Genomic DNA, 15,689 nt, shown 5'->3' on the forward strand with positions numbered 1-15,689 from the left:
GCATCTTGAAACATGATTTGTTGTGGCTGTAGATGCCGCACAGAATATGTGCATTCTTAACTAATCACGGTTAAATTAGACAACTTTCATGATTGAGGGGAAAAAAACAAAGATTTTTGAAATTAATGAACAAACTGAGAAACTGAGAATGAACGAACGATATTAAAGTAGATGTGCATGCAGACTAACACACTCAGGAAGGAAATACGAGCTTTCTGGAAAGGCAGGTATGTACACTACATGACCAAAAGTATGCAGACACCCCTTCAAATTAGTGGATTCGGCTATTTCAGCCGCACCCATTGTAGACTGCCAGGTGTTCCAATTTTTCATTTCATTTCGTGACCTGAAAATCGGGTGGGCATCAAATTGGCATGATAATATAGAAATAATTACGAAATAATGTTCATGACTTTTCACAAGTCAGATTCTGGTACGTTAGTCTGTAATATAATGTTGAAATTTATAATTTTATTTCCAAAATCTCCGTTTAGCCTCGAACGCATTTCGATGTATTGACCAATGAGGATCGCGCTTATTCGCGCTACGAACGATGTCTGGGCGTCCGGCTGCGAGTAAACAAAATGGCGGCCTCCAGTAGCAGCGACGGTGACGAGTGTGGGAGCGAGAAACGCTGTTATATGTGCATTTCTCCGGCCAAAAGATCAAGTTTAATACCTTTTAGTGATATAACATGGCCGCGATATTTGCAATTTGTTCTTACGTGGCAGAATTTAGAAGGTGATCAAGCTGAAATTGCGAGAAATTTCGTGAAGAACCACGCTGACGAATTCGGCGAACGTGGCAACAGTATGGTAACAATACCTGCTATAGCTATACCGCATGATGCAGCGTTTCATCAAGTGTGTTATTCACGATTTACCGATAAACAACGAGTGAGCAGGGTGCAAAGCAGCATGAAAAAGAGAGAAGAAAATGCAGCCAATACTGGTAGGTTGAATAACTTGAATAATAAATCATGACAATGCTTCAAAACTTCGTTTGATTTTTTTTTTTGTGAGGTATATGTAAAATGATTTTGTGTGTAGTCGAACGATTTTGAATTGAAGGAACTGTCCAATATTTATGCAAGGAGTTAGGGCCGAGGTGAAACAAATAAATTTTTAAAAGGAAGTCTGAGGAAGGGGGGGTGGGGGGGAGGGAATCTAGTCGGGCTAACCATGTCTTGAGGTCTAGACATTTTTAACTCACATAATTTTAATTGTTTTCTTTTATGTGTATTTATTGCAGCTTCAACATGCAATGACATCAACGTCAACATTGACAAGGTGCATAAAGGCCCACAACCAGTCAAGAAACGTGCTCTACGCTCCAGCTTAGGCAAGCCCAAATGTTCAGCCAGATCCCAATATGTGTTGCCTAATATATGCATCCTTTGTCAGAAAGAGAGAACAATCAATACAGGCAAAAGGGGACGAATAAAAGAGCCTCTAACAAGGTGCTCAACAATTGAGGCACCAAGACTGCAGCAAGCCGCTAAAGACAACAACAATACAAACCTGCTGCTTCAAATTCAAGACCGCGATTGTGTTGCGATAGAGGTAAAATACCATGGTCGCTGCTACAAGGAGTATACCCGGTATTTAGGCAAGCTAGCAACAACACCTAATGCAGAGCAACAAGGAGACTCCAACTACTCAGAAGCATACACATTATTTTGTGCAACAGTCAAGGATCTTATAATAGACAACAAGGAAATCTACAGACTGAAACGACTTAATGACATGTTCATGAAACAAATCAAAGCAACACACGGAATAGAATCAAACTACAAAAGTGGCTTTCTCAAGACAAGACTGATGAAAACATTTCCACAACTATGCTTTCTAACCCCGTATATGCGCTGCCAAGGACACCTTGTGTATGTTAATGACATCTCCACTGAAGTGCTGGTTGAAGAAAAGAAAGTGTTGCAAGAAACCATGCATGGTTCAGGTGATGACACAACAGAGACAGAACAAACATCCGACTCTGAACCAACCCCACCAAAGCAACCTGGGTATACTGAGAATAACCTTAGAGAACACTACTTCACTGCGCTACAATTGAGAAATGCAATCGATGAGATCAAGCCAAATATGCCATGGCCCCCAACCTCTGAGCACCTGACAACAAATGCCGCAGAAGCAATTGTACCTGCCTGTCTCTATAACTTTATTGCATGGATGGTGGGAGTGTCAGACGAACCTGATTCTGATGAGTTTGTAAAGATAGAATCTACAATACATAGAAGAATTCTCACAATTGCACAGGACATCATATACCTCCAATAAAAGGGAAGGAAACAGATGCCCAAACATTTGTCACTTGCAATGACAGTACGTCATCTCTCAGGTTCAGCCCAATTAATCAGCCTACTGAACGGGTTTGGTTACTGCGTCTCAAACTCTGTCGTCTTAAATCATGACACTGCACTGGCTAACCAAGAACTACATCGTGGAGAGGATGCTCTTCCATCAATCATTCAGGCAGGCAAGCATGTCACACTCGTATGGGACAATAATGACCTCGGGGAGGAGACATTGTCTGGGCGTGGAACAACGCACAATACCAATGGGATTATAATACAGCAACCAAGTCAATCCCATGAAGTAGTACAACCAGCACCAGTCACTACAGTTAAGAGGACGCGGGAGAGATCGATGCAGCCACCTGCAGTGAACCTTGCCACATATTATGGAGGGAAAAAAGAAGGACCCGCTCCATTCGCAACCAGCGTTCCATTGGATCGAGCAACGTACTTCCCATTACTCCAGCACCCTAAGACGATAGACCTAGCATACCACATCACCAAGTACAGCATTGACGGGACTCTGCCATCTTGGACAGGATTCAACCAACTACTGTCTTGTGTTGAAGTTCCACCAAAGAGCGTGATAGGGTATCTCCCTGTCATTGATGCCACTCCGACTGAAATGAATACGGTACTAACAATACTGCAGAGAAGTGTTCAGATCGCCGACAAGTTACAGTTGGAAGCAGTCGTCATTGTCGTTGACCAAGCCATCTATTGCAAGGCACAGCTCATTAGATGGAAGAATGCACAGTTCATGAAGAGACTGGTAATTCGACTTGGGGCATTCCACACTGCAATGTCCTTTCTTGGCTGTATTGGAAAGAGATTTTGAGATGGTGGTCTCCAAGACATCCTGGTTGAGTCAGAGATTGTTGCAGTGGGGTCTGTGAATGGAGTGTTCAGCGGCAAGCATTACAACAGGGCAGTTCGAGCCCATAAGCTGATGTCAGACGCGATGCAGCAGATGCTTCTGGATGCATATTTTGAATCTATTCCAGAACATGAGGCGGGTAGAGTGAAGGAACTTTTGTCAAACTTAGCTGAAGCTTTCCCACATCCAAACTACCATGTCATTCTCAACAGTGACAAGTTCAAAGACTTCAAAACCTCCTTTGACAAATTCTTAGAAGCAAGTGACACCAAACCAACATTTCGCTTCTGGAGTTCATACATTGAGACGGTGGAGCTTCTCTTGCTATTCATTAGAGGGACACGAGAAGCCAACTGGGATGTTCACCTCGCCAGCATACGATGTATGCTTCCATGGATATTTGCCTATGATCACATTAATTATAGCAGATACCTTCCAGTATACTGGCTGGAAATGTCAGATGTTCAGCAGACCCATCCCGCCATTCATCAGAAATTTATGGAGGGTGAATTCGCTACCCAGAGAAGCGACAAAGCTTTTGCCCAAATCGCCTGCGACCAGACCATTGAGCAGACAGCAAACAGGGATTCCAAGACCAAGGGGGGCATGACCGGTTTCACTACCAGCAAGGGGACAGTTAACCGATGGATTTGGTCACACCACGCGAGGGGGTCAATTGCACGGGAATGCGAGGTTATGGCAGGGAAGTCCAGATATGAAGAGCACAGCTCAACACGCTCCGATCTACTACAAAGTCGCATGCTACATGACAAAGCTGATGTTGACAAAATAATCGCGATGACAAACAGCATGATTAATCCATTTGAATATGATGGAGAGGACTTGGTTCATGTTACATCTGGTGTGGTGGCTACGAGAGAAGTTCAGGAAGATCTAAACACAGCATATGAAAGAGGAGAAACAGAGTTCACCACCCTATGTAAAGAACGACTTCAGACGGAGACAGTCGACCTGTTTGGCTCAATGAAGAAACTGAAACTTAAGACATTCACCAACATGTCTAAGGCTGTGAAAAAGAAAATTCGTGGAAAGGATGTGTCTTTGAAGGCTGACAGAAATCTCTTAGCAAGGCTTGTTGTCATCGGGCAGTTCCGGAAAATTGATCTTTAAGAGTTAATGTCCTATTCTCTTGGCCCACTACCTCTTCCTTTGGCAAGTGTGCAAGGCTGCCTCGTCAAGACCAACAAAGCCAACCTACTTCATGCACTTGAAAGTCAGGCAGAGAAACCTGTGGTTGATATTCCAGTAGGAGGCATGTATGTAATGGATGGTATGGCAATGATACAGAAATTGAATATCAACAAACTCACCGGGGAAAGGACATTTCTCAATCTGGCCCACGAAATACTGAAGCGCCTTGTCAAGGGAGCAGAGGGCAACAAGTCCAGTGAGATCCATTTCGTAACCGATACTTATCGAAAGGTATCGATTAAGAACGCCGAGCGAGAGAAGAGAGCAGCCAGAGGGTCTCAAGTGATGCGAATATATGGCCAGTCCCTTCCTCAACAATGGAAGAAGTTCCTCTCCAACGGTGACAACAAGGAGTCGCTAATCGAATACTTGTTTGAGACGTGGAGTAAGGTCAAGACAGCATACCTCAGAGGAATTACAGTGTTCTTGGCACATGGAACCAAATGCCATATCTTCACAGGAAGCAGCACTCCAGATCAGGTAGTTGAAGTGAAAGAAGAGCCATCACTAAATTCGACGCATGAAGAGGCGGACACACGGATGTTCCTCCATGCCGCGCATGCAGCACACACAAGCAATGACGTCATCATCGTTAGTCCGGATACAGATGTGTTCATAATCGGCATAGCCTTAGTACCCCAAATCTCTGCACATCTATATTTCCACACAGGAAAGGGAGTCAACCTTAGGACAATTGACTTGAAAGCAATCTACGATAGCATTGGGGATGATGTCAGCCAAGCTTTGATAGGCCTACACTGTTTTACTGGCTGTGATAGTGTAAGCGCCTTCTATGGCAAAGGCAAAAAGAAGGCCTTAAACATCATACTAAAGAATCCAGAGCTGTGCGGTGCCTTGAAGGACCTTGGAGAACGGTTTGACATACATCCAGACATGATGGAAGCACTGGAGACATTTGCCTGCAAATTATATGGACAGCACAATATCACTACTGTGAATGAGGCCAGGTACAACATGTTTCGTCTTGCTAGAACGTCTGAGATCACAATGCCTCCCAACCAAGATGCCCTGAGACAGCACATCAAGAGAGCCAATTACCAAGCTGGTAAGTTAATTGGTTGTTTCTTTGAATATTGAACATCACCTGTAATTTATGTTTGGACAGGAGTACTAGTATATGGTGCAGCATGTGTTAATGAAGATGATTATTTGGAAAGTTTATTGAATTGAAAACAAAATATTGAATGTCACAACAATGCTTTGTAAATGTTCAAAATTAACAGGTCTATTTGAAAGAGTAATTGAAGTAACTATCTGTACAGTTGAGTGGTTAAGATAACATGACATGTAGATGATCCAGAGATTTTTTTGCTCCACACTTAGTCAGAGCAGGATGTTTTGGATTTCGCATGTTTCTCTACACAGAATTTCCCAATAATATGATTGTACTGTTATTAGTGTTAATGATATACCTCTGATGTTGTTTTGGAAATATGTATATCTCCATTCTTAATGTTATTGATCACTTCAATATTTCAGGAATTTACAAGAGGAGCCTGCAGCCCATCCCTGACATTCCCGACCCTGATGGCTATGGATGGATGATGGAAGAGGAACTTGCCATAGACTGGATGACACTTCCACCTGCACCAGACAGCGTGATGGAGCTTGCTAACTGCACTGGAAGCTGCAAGAAGACACGATGCAGCAACGAAACTACATGCACTTGCCTACAGAATAACATTCCGTGCACAGATTTGTGCAAGTGCGGCAGGAACGACTGCTCAAACATAACTGGCCATGTTGACTTTGATGAGAAGAATGATGATAAAGACTCCAGATCTGAAGATGAGGAAGACTCTGATGCTGAAGAGGATGAAATAACTGCACTATTGTATGATGTTTTGGACAAGTTTCAACATGACCAAGCCGAAGAGACAAATTGTGGCTATAGTTCAGCCCATCTCGAGTTTATCATGACGTCAATGCGCACTGGTTCGCTTGTACGCCGCGTAATTGTCTTTGATGGGTTAAAATATCACCCCTTACACACTTATTGGACCTATTAACAGTTTCAAAATAGCATTGGTAAACCACCATGGATCGTAGTAGCAACACCAATCACAAATATTGTACCAAAATTTAAAATTATGCAGGTTTTAAGGTCCAAAAACATGACTTTCTGATAAATGCATCAACAGCATGTTATTTTACCAAGTCGTTAAAACAACATTTTTACTACTTTTGGGGGTCTGAATTAATAAATATTGCTGCCAAGACCAATGTGAACATGACATCATATAGTTTGTGTTGTTTTTTTTACTGTGTAAATGGGTATTTCAAATGTAACATACAATTGGTGTATACTGGTGTTTTGGGGCAGCGGTTCTCGGTAACGTACCACAATATCGCTTGTGAAAAAAAACAAGATGTTTTGGAGGTCATAAGGCTTCATCCCACACCCTTCTTGCCAAATCCCTAGGTTCAGGTCATGAAATCAAAAAAAAAAATAGATATCCACCCTATGGCCCTGTGTCTACTAGGGAAGGGACTTGCATGAGACATATCGTTGAGGGGAAAGGGGTCGGCGAGTTCCTCATGTAAACACCGCTCAAAATAATTTACTAGATGATGACGTCATTGGCATCCAGATTGGGAAAAATAAAGTCAAACAAGTCAGAAAAACGTTTCATAAAAATAAACTGGAACGGCAATGTTTAACGCCAAGACGTCGCCGATATGCCTCCACCAACATTATTACATAATTATATATACTTGTACCTAATTTGTTCGATTCAAATCCCATAAGCTGTTCTCAAATATCACATTTTTACCTGGCATGACCTCTGACCTTTGATGCCAAAATCTAATCAGTGCATCTTTTCATCATAATAATATACTTGTACCAAGGTGGCTCAAAATCCCATCACTGGTTCACAAATGATCTTGGTAACATAATTTGTACCTAACGGGACCTTTGCCTTCTTGACCCCATAATCTAATCAGTTCATCTCTCCATCATAGTACATACTTGATCTAAGTGTTATTGAAATCCCTTCAGCCATTCTCAAATTATCGCGGTAGTGTAAACCTATCACGGATGCACGGTCAAACGGACAACCCAAAAACAATGCCTCCGGCGACTTCGTCAACAGAGGCACAAAAAAACAAGTAGACATGTAATCACCAAAAACCAACCAAATAATATAGGAAGGAATGACAAGATACGAATGACAAGGTAGGAATGACAAGGTAGGAATGCCACCACAATCCTTTTACGGATTTCCACCATGACTTATTTTGACATTTTTCCATCTCAATTCCACAAAAAAATACAACACACAAATCAATTACACCAACCCACAAGACAAATCTACAACTACCTCAAACATAGAAATCTTCAAATAATTGTTCCTATTGCCATCTATAACAAAAATATCAAAATATGTTGTGATGGCAATCCAAAAAAGGATTGTGGTGTAGTATTGTGGTCATTCCTACCTTGTCATTCCTTCCGACCTTGTTTGGTTGTTTTTTTAGGGATTCCATCCCGACAAGAGGCATAAGTGTTCGGAACCATTGATGTTTCTGCAGTAGAGATGGTCTAGCCTTGCATAGATGTTACCATAGCAAAGTAGTAAATAGGCTAAATGTGCATGTCAACATACCACAGCTCTTCCATGAACTTTAGATTTTTTTTTTAAAGCCTTCACGCCCGTTTGGAATTGGGCATGCAAACTGTGGTCTATGCTGACACAACAGGTATCAGACTATCACACCATCACTGTCGATTATTTGTGTCTGGCACGTAACCTGTGTTGAGTGGTGCAGTAAAAATAGCCATTCTGGGTTGTGAGCTGCTGCTCCAACAAACAAAGCACACGTCTCACAGAGCCTCGTATATTTTCACTTGGCCAGACGATGTCAGTACGAAATGTATGATTATGACAGGAAACGAGTTGGGTTCTTGTTTTTACTGTAATTTACTATAATCCTTCTGCATATAATTTTCTTGACTATTGAGAACATTTGGCAAACAAAAAGCAAAGTTTGAGTGGTGCTTGGCATGTCGGTCTCGGTCGCAGTGTCTTCATAACCGTGATCTAATCCAAAGGCGAGCGATCAAAGCTCGTGGAGTGATCCAGAGTGCAGGTAAAACTTTCAAAAGTAAAACCTGAACACTGCTTGCCAATTTGTACGCTCTAAGAACAAAGTGAAAGGAGTGAACACATGAGTATTCAGAAGGTCCTAAAATAATCATCACACACGAGTTTGACAAACCTGTACGAGCCGTCCACCTTGGGCTCATTATATAGGGTGGCGAAACGTGCATCTTGTAAGCAGTGGAAAACAGCGTAAATGGTATGGTTCAGCACTTTATTTCTGAACCACTCCACCTGCTGCCTCGTCCAAGACACTTCCTGTGGTGGAGACACCTGCAACGCACACGGCTCGCAAGTCTCAGAATGGTCTGTTTGAAAACGATTTTCAAATAAATTGTCCACAGTGCAATTCTGTGATTGTCAATGAAATGCATCAGGAACATTCACTGGTACTGCATAATGTGATGATTCTATTTTGTGGTCATTCGTTCATGCACATTAAAAAAGGCCACCATTACTAGTCTGGTTTGTGCAATAAGCAATCAAGCTGTGGACAAACACCTCTTGTAAAAGGGCTTTCAGATATTCTCCAGAACCTTAGACAGTATGTCACTCTTAATCACATCTTTCTAGCTCTCCTTATCAAAAACAGCATATTATCCAGAGCTACACGACAGTCATTCCTTGAAAAATCAGAGAGACACAAGGGCTTTGTCTGTAGATCAATGGAGTACAGCTCCTCCCTATGAACTGGTGCCCAAGTCATTCATGTCTATCTGGAATTTGCAGAATCTAAAGCTCTCAACGTCAATGAAATAATCCACGATGAGGCTGAAGTACAAGGCTTGTTGCTCTCACATCACAGGCAGGTTGGTATCGGCCACTTTTATTTACGGCTCTCCTCCGGTCTAGCTCCCACTGCTCTCTTAACCCTTCGACCATAGCTCCTCAAGGATGTACACAGGCTACCACTCACCTCCTGGTTAAACTCCAAAAATTGAAGCTTACCATAGAACTACAGCAACAAGCTATATTAAAGTAGATCCGAGTGCAGACTCACAATCAAACATTCAATCTCTCACCGACTGATTATAATAGCCTATCTCATCCCTTCGGAAACGGGTGAGGCTATCACAATAATTCAATTGGTAACCTACACACAATGTGGGGTAACCCCACACACAATGGATTTTAAACAAGGAAAAAAACCAACAACATAATTTACAGAGTAAATGAAACTAAAGTTCTTCTGCACGCACAAGGAATGATACAGAATTTACGAGACTGGAAACGCCTGCTCCCTATGGGAGGGGGAAATCATTCTAGAATGCCCTCATTTAAAATTAATTTGTATAATTTCCAAGAGTTTGACTTATTTTTTTCAAGATAGCATCTAGTTTTCAAGTGACTGCCCATTGGTGCAGGAATGGACGAGCAGGTATGATAGTTCACCTATTTCTATGATATATTTGGTTTTCTTATGACGAGTCCATACTTTCACTTAAAAGGTAAAAATACAAGGTGGAAATGGCCATCCAAGCTTATCAGAATATTCCCATGCACAGCCCTAGTCCAACCACCATGCTTCAACACATTTTGTCCAACAAACAAACAAGCAAACACGTACATTTCAATGCATGCTCTCCACATCTCTGATGACAATAGTTTTCATCATACCAGATATGATGGCCAGCATTGCGTATATTGTCCGTATACATTATATGTATTTTAGAACGAGCTGGGACTTGTAATAACTCCAATACCAGGAGCAGAGCTACACGTCCACATTTACATTGAGAAGTCGCAGTTTAGCAGTGCATGCAAGTCAAACACAAATACACACACTCATAAATAAACAAGCTAAATTATATATAGTGCTAGCAGGTAACCCGGTTCTACCAGGCTGTTGTAAGGGAATTAGTTTCCAATAGTGTGGAATATTTAAGGGAGGTGACATGAATGTGTTTTGACAGCGTAATGTCCTCAACACCTTTCTTCTTCAGGTCCGCATCTCTCCCCCTCCCCTTCTCCGCCCTCCACCCTCCCCCCCCCCCCCTCCCACCTATCCCAATTCCAAATCCCTCGCCTTCCTAACTCAGCATCCTTTCCCCTGCCCCTCCCAACTCCAAGTCCAAGTCTCTGCCCCTCCCTCGCAAGGAGTGACACACATTAGAGCTGTAGTGATCTGGAGCCAATATGGATGGTATCACTATGGTTTCCACTTTTCATTCGTTTCATCTACTTTAGTTTTCAGTTTTTCATTATTTTGTTCATTTGTTCTCCTAAAACCCCAATTATTTGCGGTATTAGGACAATTTACAAGGCTGTAAGACGTCAGGAGCTTTCCTTCACCTTGGTGCCGTTCACAACCCTCTAGGATTCCATGCGCATCATCACTTCACTTCCGATCATGTCGAATAAATAAAATAAAAACTCGCTTTCGATCAGTACCAATAGTGTAGCAGCATAGCAAACCTGTTGTGCATTTTGTGATACAAGCAAGACTGCACATGACGATGAGTCAACAACATACATGTACTTGTGGCAATGCTGAACTTGTTAACATGACACTGTTTATGTACACGTATCTTCAGTACCGGTATATACCTAGCCTCAGATACCAGTACACCTAGCCTCAAATACTAGACCATGTAGCATGTCAGTATTATACCTAAGACATTTACAGAACTAAGACATTCTTTTCAAAGTATTGTGTTGAATCCAATATTTGCCTAGATAATTTCCAAATAAAATTATATAACAGACTGTGATAGATAATATTAAGTTGAAATTGGTACCATTGGATTCCTTGCCCCCAAAAACATACATTTAGATACCAGAATCAAGTCAATAGCTGCATTACGTCCAGAGATAATAGCAAATGTAGATTTCAAGTGGCGGCCATTTTGAAATCCAATATGGCGGACATAAAGAGAGAATTTCAAGTGGCCCAATATCTGAAAATGTTCGCAACATATTAATGTACATTTGTGCCAAATTTGGTGCTTGTATCACAAAATGCACAATTATTTTGAATATTTGGGCTAAGCCGCCCCACTACAACTAAATTTTCATCATATACAACTTGCCACGGACTAATTATTAAGGGGTGCAAGATTCTGTTTGTAGGAGAATTAGTTAGTGTCCAAAAGAATGAAGTTTTCTCAGTGAAGTAAAATGGACAAAAAGGAAATTATTCGTTGTTTTTTTCACCATGACTTTCCTTTAACAGCATAATAGTCACTAACTGTTAAGACTGATAAGGTTTCTCGGGAAAGTAAATTTATAGAAAGGTAATTATTGTACGTTGACAGAGTTGACCAAATAGTTGGTGTTGTATCTTGTTTTTCTTTTCTTTTTTACTTCTGGTGGGTGTGCAAACAAACAATTGAGCAAAAACACCATGTGCACAACAAAAATGTGTACAACTCGAAATTGCATGAATATCGATATTTGTAAACCTCCGTATGCACTGCCTGGACCCAAGAGCTATTAAACGAGGTATCATTCAGCATTATACGTGTTGTGATTACAACGTTTGTGCCAATCAGATGAAATCAGGCAACTTGCATGTATATATATATATATATATATATATGATCTCGGGGAGGCCTCAGTGCCCTCACATAAAATGTTTAAGAATTTACAATGATCATCTGATTACGATAGATTGTCACCATGAAGAGAAGATAAAAAATCCACATAATATCATTACATCTTCAGTACCATGTATGATAGCTATCACGACGACACATTTGATGGTTTCCCAGTATCCACCTCCCCTCACATCCGGAATCTTGGCATCATCTTTGATCAAACCCTCTCCTTCGACAAATACACTAAACAAATCACAAAGACAGCCTTCTTTCACCTGAAAAACATCGCCCGTCTCCGTCCATCCCTCTCCTCCACGGCTGCAGAAACCCTCATCCACGCCTTCATCACCTCCCGTCTGGACTACTGCAACAGCCTCCTCTATGGTTCATCCTCAATAATCATCAATAAACTCCAACATTCAGAACTCCGCTGCCCGTCTACTCACCCATTCCCGGACCCGTGACCACATCACCCCCGTCCTTTATAAGCTTCACTGGCTCCCTATCCCCCAGAGAATCCAGTACAAAATCCTCCTCTTGACCTACAAAGCCCACCATAACCTGGCCCCATCCTACCTGACTGACCTCCTCTCCAGACACACTCCCACCCAAAACCTCCGCTCTGCTGGCGCCAACCTCCTGTCCCCCCCCCCCCCCCCCCCCCATCCAGACCAAATTCAGATCCTGGGGGGACAGGGCCTTCTCCATCGCTGCTCCCACCCTCTGGAACTCACTACCTCACACCATCAGAGACTCCTCCTCACTCACCACATTCAAAACATCACTCAAGACCCACCTGTTCAACACTGCATTTAACATTTAACCCACAGCATTTAACCCCTGACTATCTCTTCTCCTTCTCCTTCCTTTTGCTTTGATTATTTACCTATTTATTTTTGTCTTTTTGCACTTGTTTTTGCACTCTGTCAAAGCGTCTTTGGGCTTCTTGAAAAGCGCTATATAAAATAAATGTATTATTATTATTATTATTATTATTATTTGCTGCAGATAAACAGGGACAGGCCTTCCAAGTGGTGCTCACGTAGGCCAGAGATGTGGCGATAGCTTGCTGAGGCAATTTGGCGTACTTGGCCTCCAAGACGCAGAGTCGGCTCAGTGGCAACCACTCTAGGTTTCCATAATCTATGTACTTTACGTGCACCTTGAGTGTCTGCAGGCTCTGCTCATCTGCATCCTCACAGACAAGCACATGAGCTGAGAACTTGTGAATGATCTCAGCATGGACAACGATCAAGGGAGTGGGGATTATACCAACCAACAGTGAAGTGATTTGCACATATTCGGTCATTCAAGTCTTCAATATACATTCAACCTTCAGCCTTGAAGATCACTGGCAAAGAAGAGTTTTGCATTTTGTATACGTAGACGTGGCAAATAAAAGGCAAGGCCTTAACTACAGGCTGGTACAAATCATCCAGTCCGATGTGGACTATTAATTATCAGGCCCCACCTGTTAGCCGCACAGGCCAAGTCGGGTGAGAGATGCATGACCTTTCACAGAAATGTCATCAATTCAAATTCAATTGTGTGATTTTGTTTCCAACAGCACATACACCCCTTAATAAGGTTATACAAAGCAAAGAGATTAACAATGGGCATCACAATCTTCACCAGTTAACACATTGACCTCTCACCTCCCCCTCCTCTCCCCCCCACCACCTCCCCTCCAAATAAACTACAGCACCATTTATAATGAAAGAAAAAAAACACAATTGATCAATTTCATAAACTGAATGGAATTTTATATGAATGGTTTATTATATGAATGGTTTTATATGAATTTGAATGGTTTTTTATATTCAGCATCAGGAATCAAACAGGTAATGGAGACGATTAAGAAGCAAGCCTGCTACACCGAGCTGTCAAAAGTCAATGAAACGTCATCTAACGGCATCACTTTCATCGTATCATCAGAAGTTATTCAATGGAACATGATGGGTGAGTTCACTTTTACAAAATAAAAGTACTGAAAACAGTCAAACCGATTGTGATCATCCAATGAAGATAAGGCTCACCAAAAGACAAATCGTTATCATCATCAAAGTCCAGCACCTTAGCTCTGTACCAGTACTCATCCTCCGTGAAGCAGGCCCAAACAAATGATCCCAGTGAAGGCAGGAAAAAATCCACTTTCCTTTTGCTGATCTCCCAACTGAAGAACAACCGTCAAAGCACCGATCTTTCTTAGACACGATATGCAGTTTAAAGGGCTATTAACACCATCTAGGGTGTAGTTATTTTTACAATAGCTCATAAACAAGAAAATGCAAGTGAATATATTATACAAAAACAAAGGTTTTCCCATCATAAGATGTGTGAGCGAAGCCAGGTCGAATCATGACGAAGACATCCTTCTACAAGCTGCCTCGTGTGAACAGACCAAGATGAACAAAAGCTAACTTGGTCTGAGGGATGGGGAGGGGACAGCTAGACCCGAAGTAGAAAGGGCTTCACAAACAAGCAGGAAGAGAACAGCTGTACCATATATACTTGGTGTTAAACATAATAAACATTCCAAAACCAATGATATTGTTACAGACGCGGTGGTGGATGTTAGTTTACCGAGCGGTTTGGTATGACCACATCTGCACAAGTTACCCGATTATACTCGAACGTTGCCGAGTCGCGCTACGCTAGGTCAATGACGGAAAAGGACACACGGCTGGGATTCAAATGACACGACACCAAGGGTTCAGTTCTCAAGACCTCCGGAGGAGGTTATATTATGGCGGAAGGTTAGATTACAACTACAAGAGGGACATCATAGAAAGACAGGCACTTAGACACACTTATATTAACCCCAACAGACGACAGATAAACGGGACAAAAACTGACTCACACGGGGATTGATGGCAAGGAAAGGCAGAATCGATGGCTCCAGGTGCACCTGGGCTCAGGGCAGGATCGACCCGGTCCGGTCTAGAGATGCGGGGAGGTCGCAGCGCTCGGAGGTAGTGACTTGCTCTTCTTCAAGCTGGGGGCGCATCTGACGTCACGTCCGGTAAGTGGCCGCGTATATCCGGCGGGGAGTGACACGCCCTCGGCTCGTTAGCTCCGCCCCAGATGGAATCGGCACGTTGCTTCTCATTGGGTGCGTGCGGGGGGGTTACCGGCTCCGCCCTTGACGAGGGGCTGACAAGGAGCCCCTTCGTGGTAACCCCGTCGGAGCGCATCGTCAATGGCGGCTAACCGAGCCGGTGTGAGGACGCACACTCCCCCGCGCAGCGCCGTTGTTGTAGTTGTTGTTTGTAGTTGTAGTTGTTGTTGTTGTTGTTTGGGGAAGAAGATGGGAGGAGGTATGGGTAGGTCCTAAACTCACTACTGGTGCCATATAATCACATTCTGGTGCAACGAAGAGTCAGAATTAATGGAAACGAGTCCTTAACTGACATAGACTAAGAATAACTAGCAAGATGTCCGAAAGTTGTCTACGTGAGATGCGGTGGACCTGGGCACGACATTTAATGGGGGAAAGAGGGGAAGGTCGGTTCTACAGAGTGTTGTTTACAGACAATGGGACTAGGTAATGGGGGATTGGGGATAGTTGGGGAGTATTGGGGAAATAGGGGAATATTTACAAGCGGATATGGAGGCCAAATTCCATATTC

At 42.5% G+C, this 15,689-nt stretch overlaps 1 protein-coding gene across 1 annotated transcript in view; it reads right to left on the reverse strand.

Annotated features, from left to right (window-relative positions):
- The window catches only part of LOC137433085 (uncharacterized), a 67,902-nt gene that overhangs the window by 25,296 nt on the left and 26,917 nt on the right, over positions 1-15,689 (reverse strand). Inside the window, exons 5-7 of the mRNA XM_078768756.1 lie at positions 14,097-14,233; positions 13,103-13,248; positions 8,643-8,797 (exon numbers count right to left, since the gene is read on the reverse strand). Coding sequence (XP_078624882.1) covers positions 8,643-8,797; positions 13,103-13,248; positions 14,097-14,233 — 438 coding nt within the window. The remainder of the gene's footprint in view (positions 1-8,642; positions 8,798-13,102; positions 13,249-14,096; positions 14,234-15,689) is intronic.

Source organism: Myxine glutinosa, unplaced genomic scaffold (genome assembly GCF_964187855.1).
Source record: "Myxine glutinosa unplaced genomic scaffold, kmMyxGlut1.1 SCAFFOLD_352, whole genome shotgun sequence".
NCBI classification, from domain to species: domain Eukaryota; kingdom Metazoa; phylum Chordata; class Myxini; order Myxiniformes; family Myxinidae; genus Myxine; species Myxine glutinosa.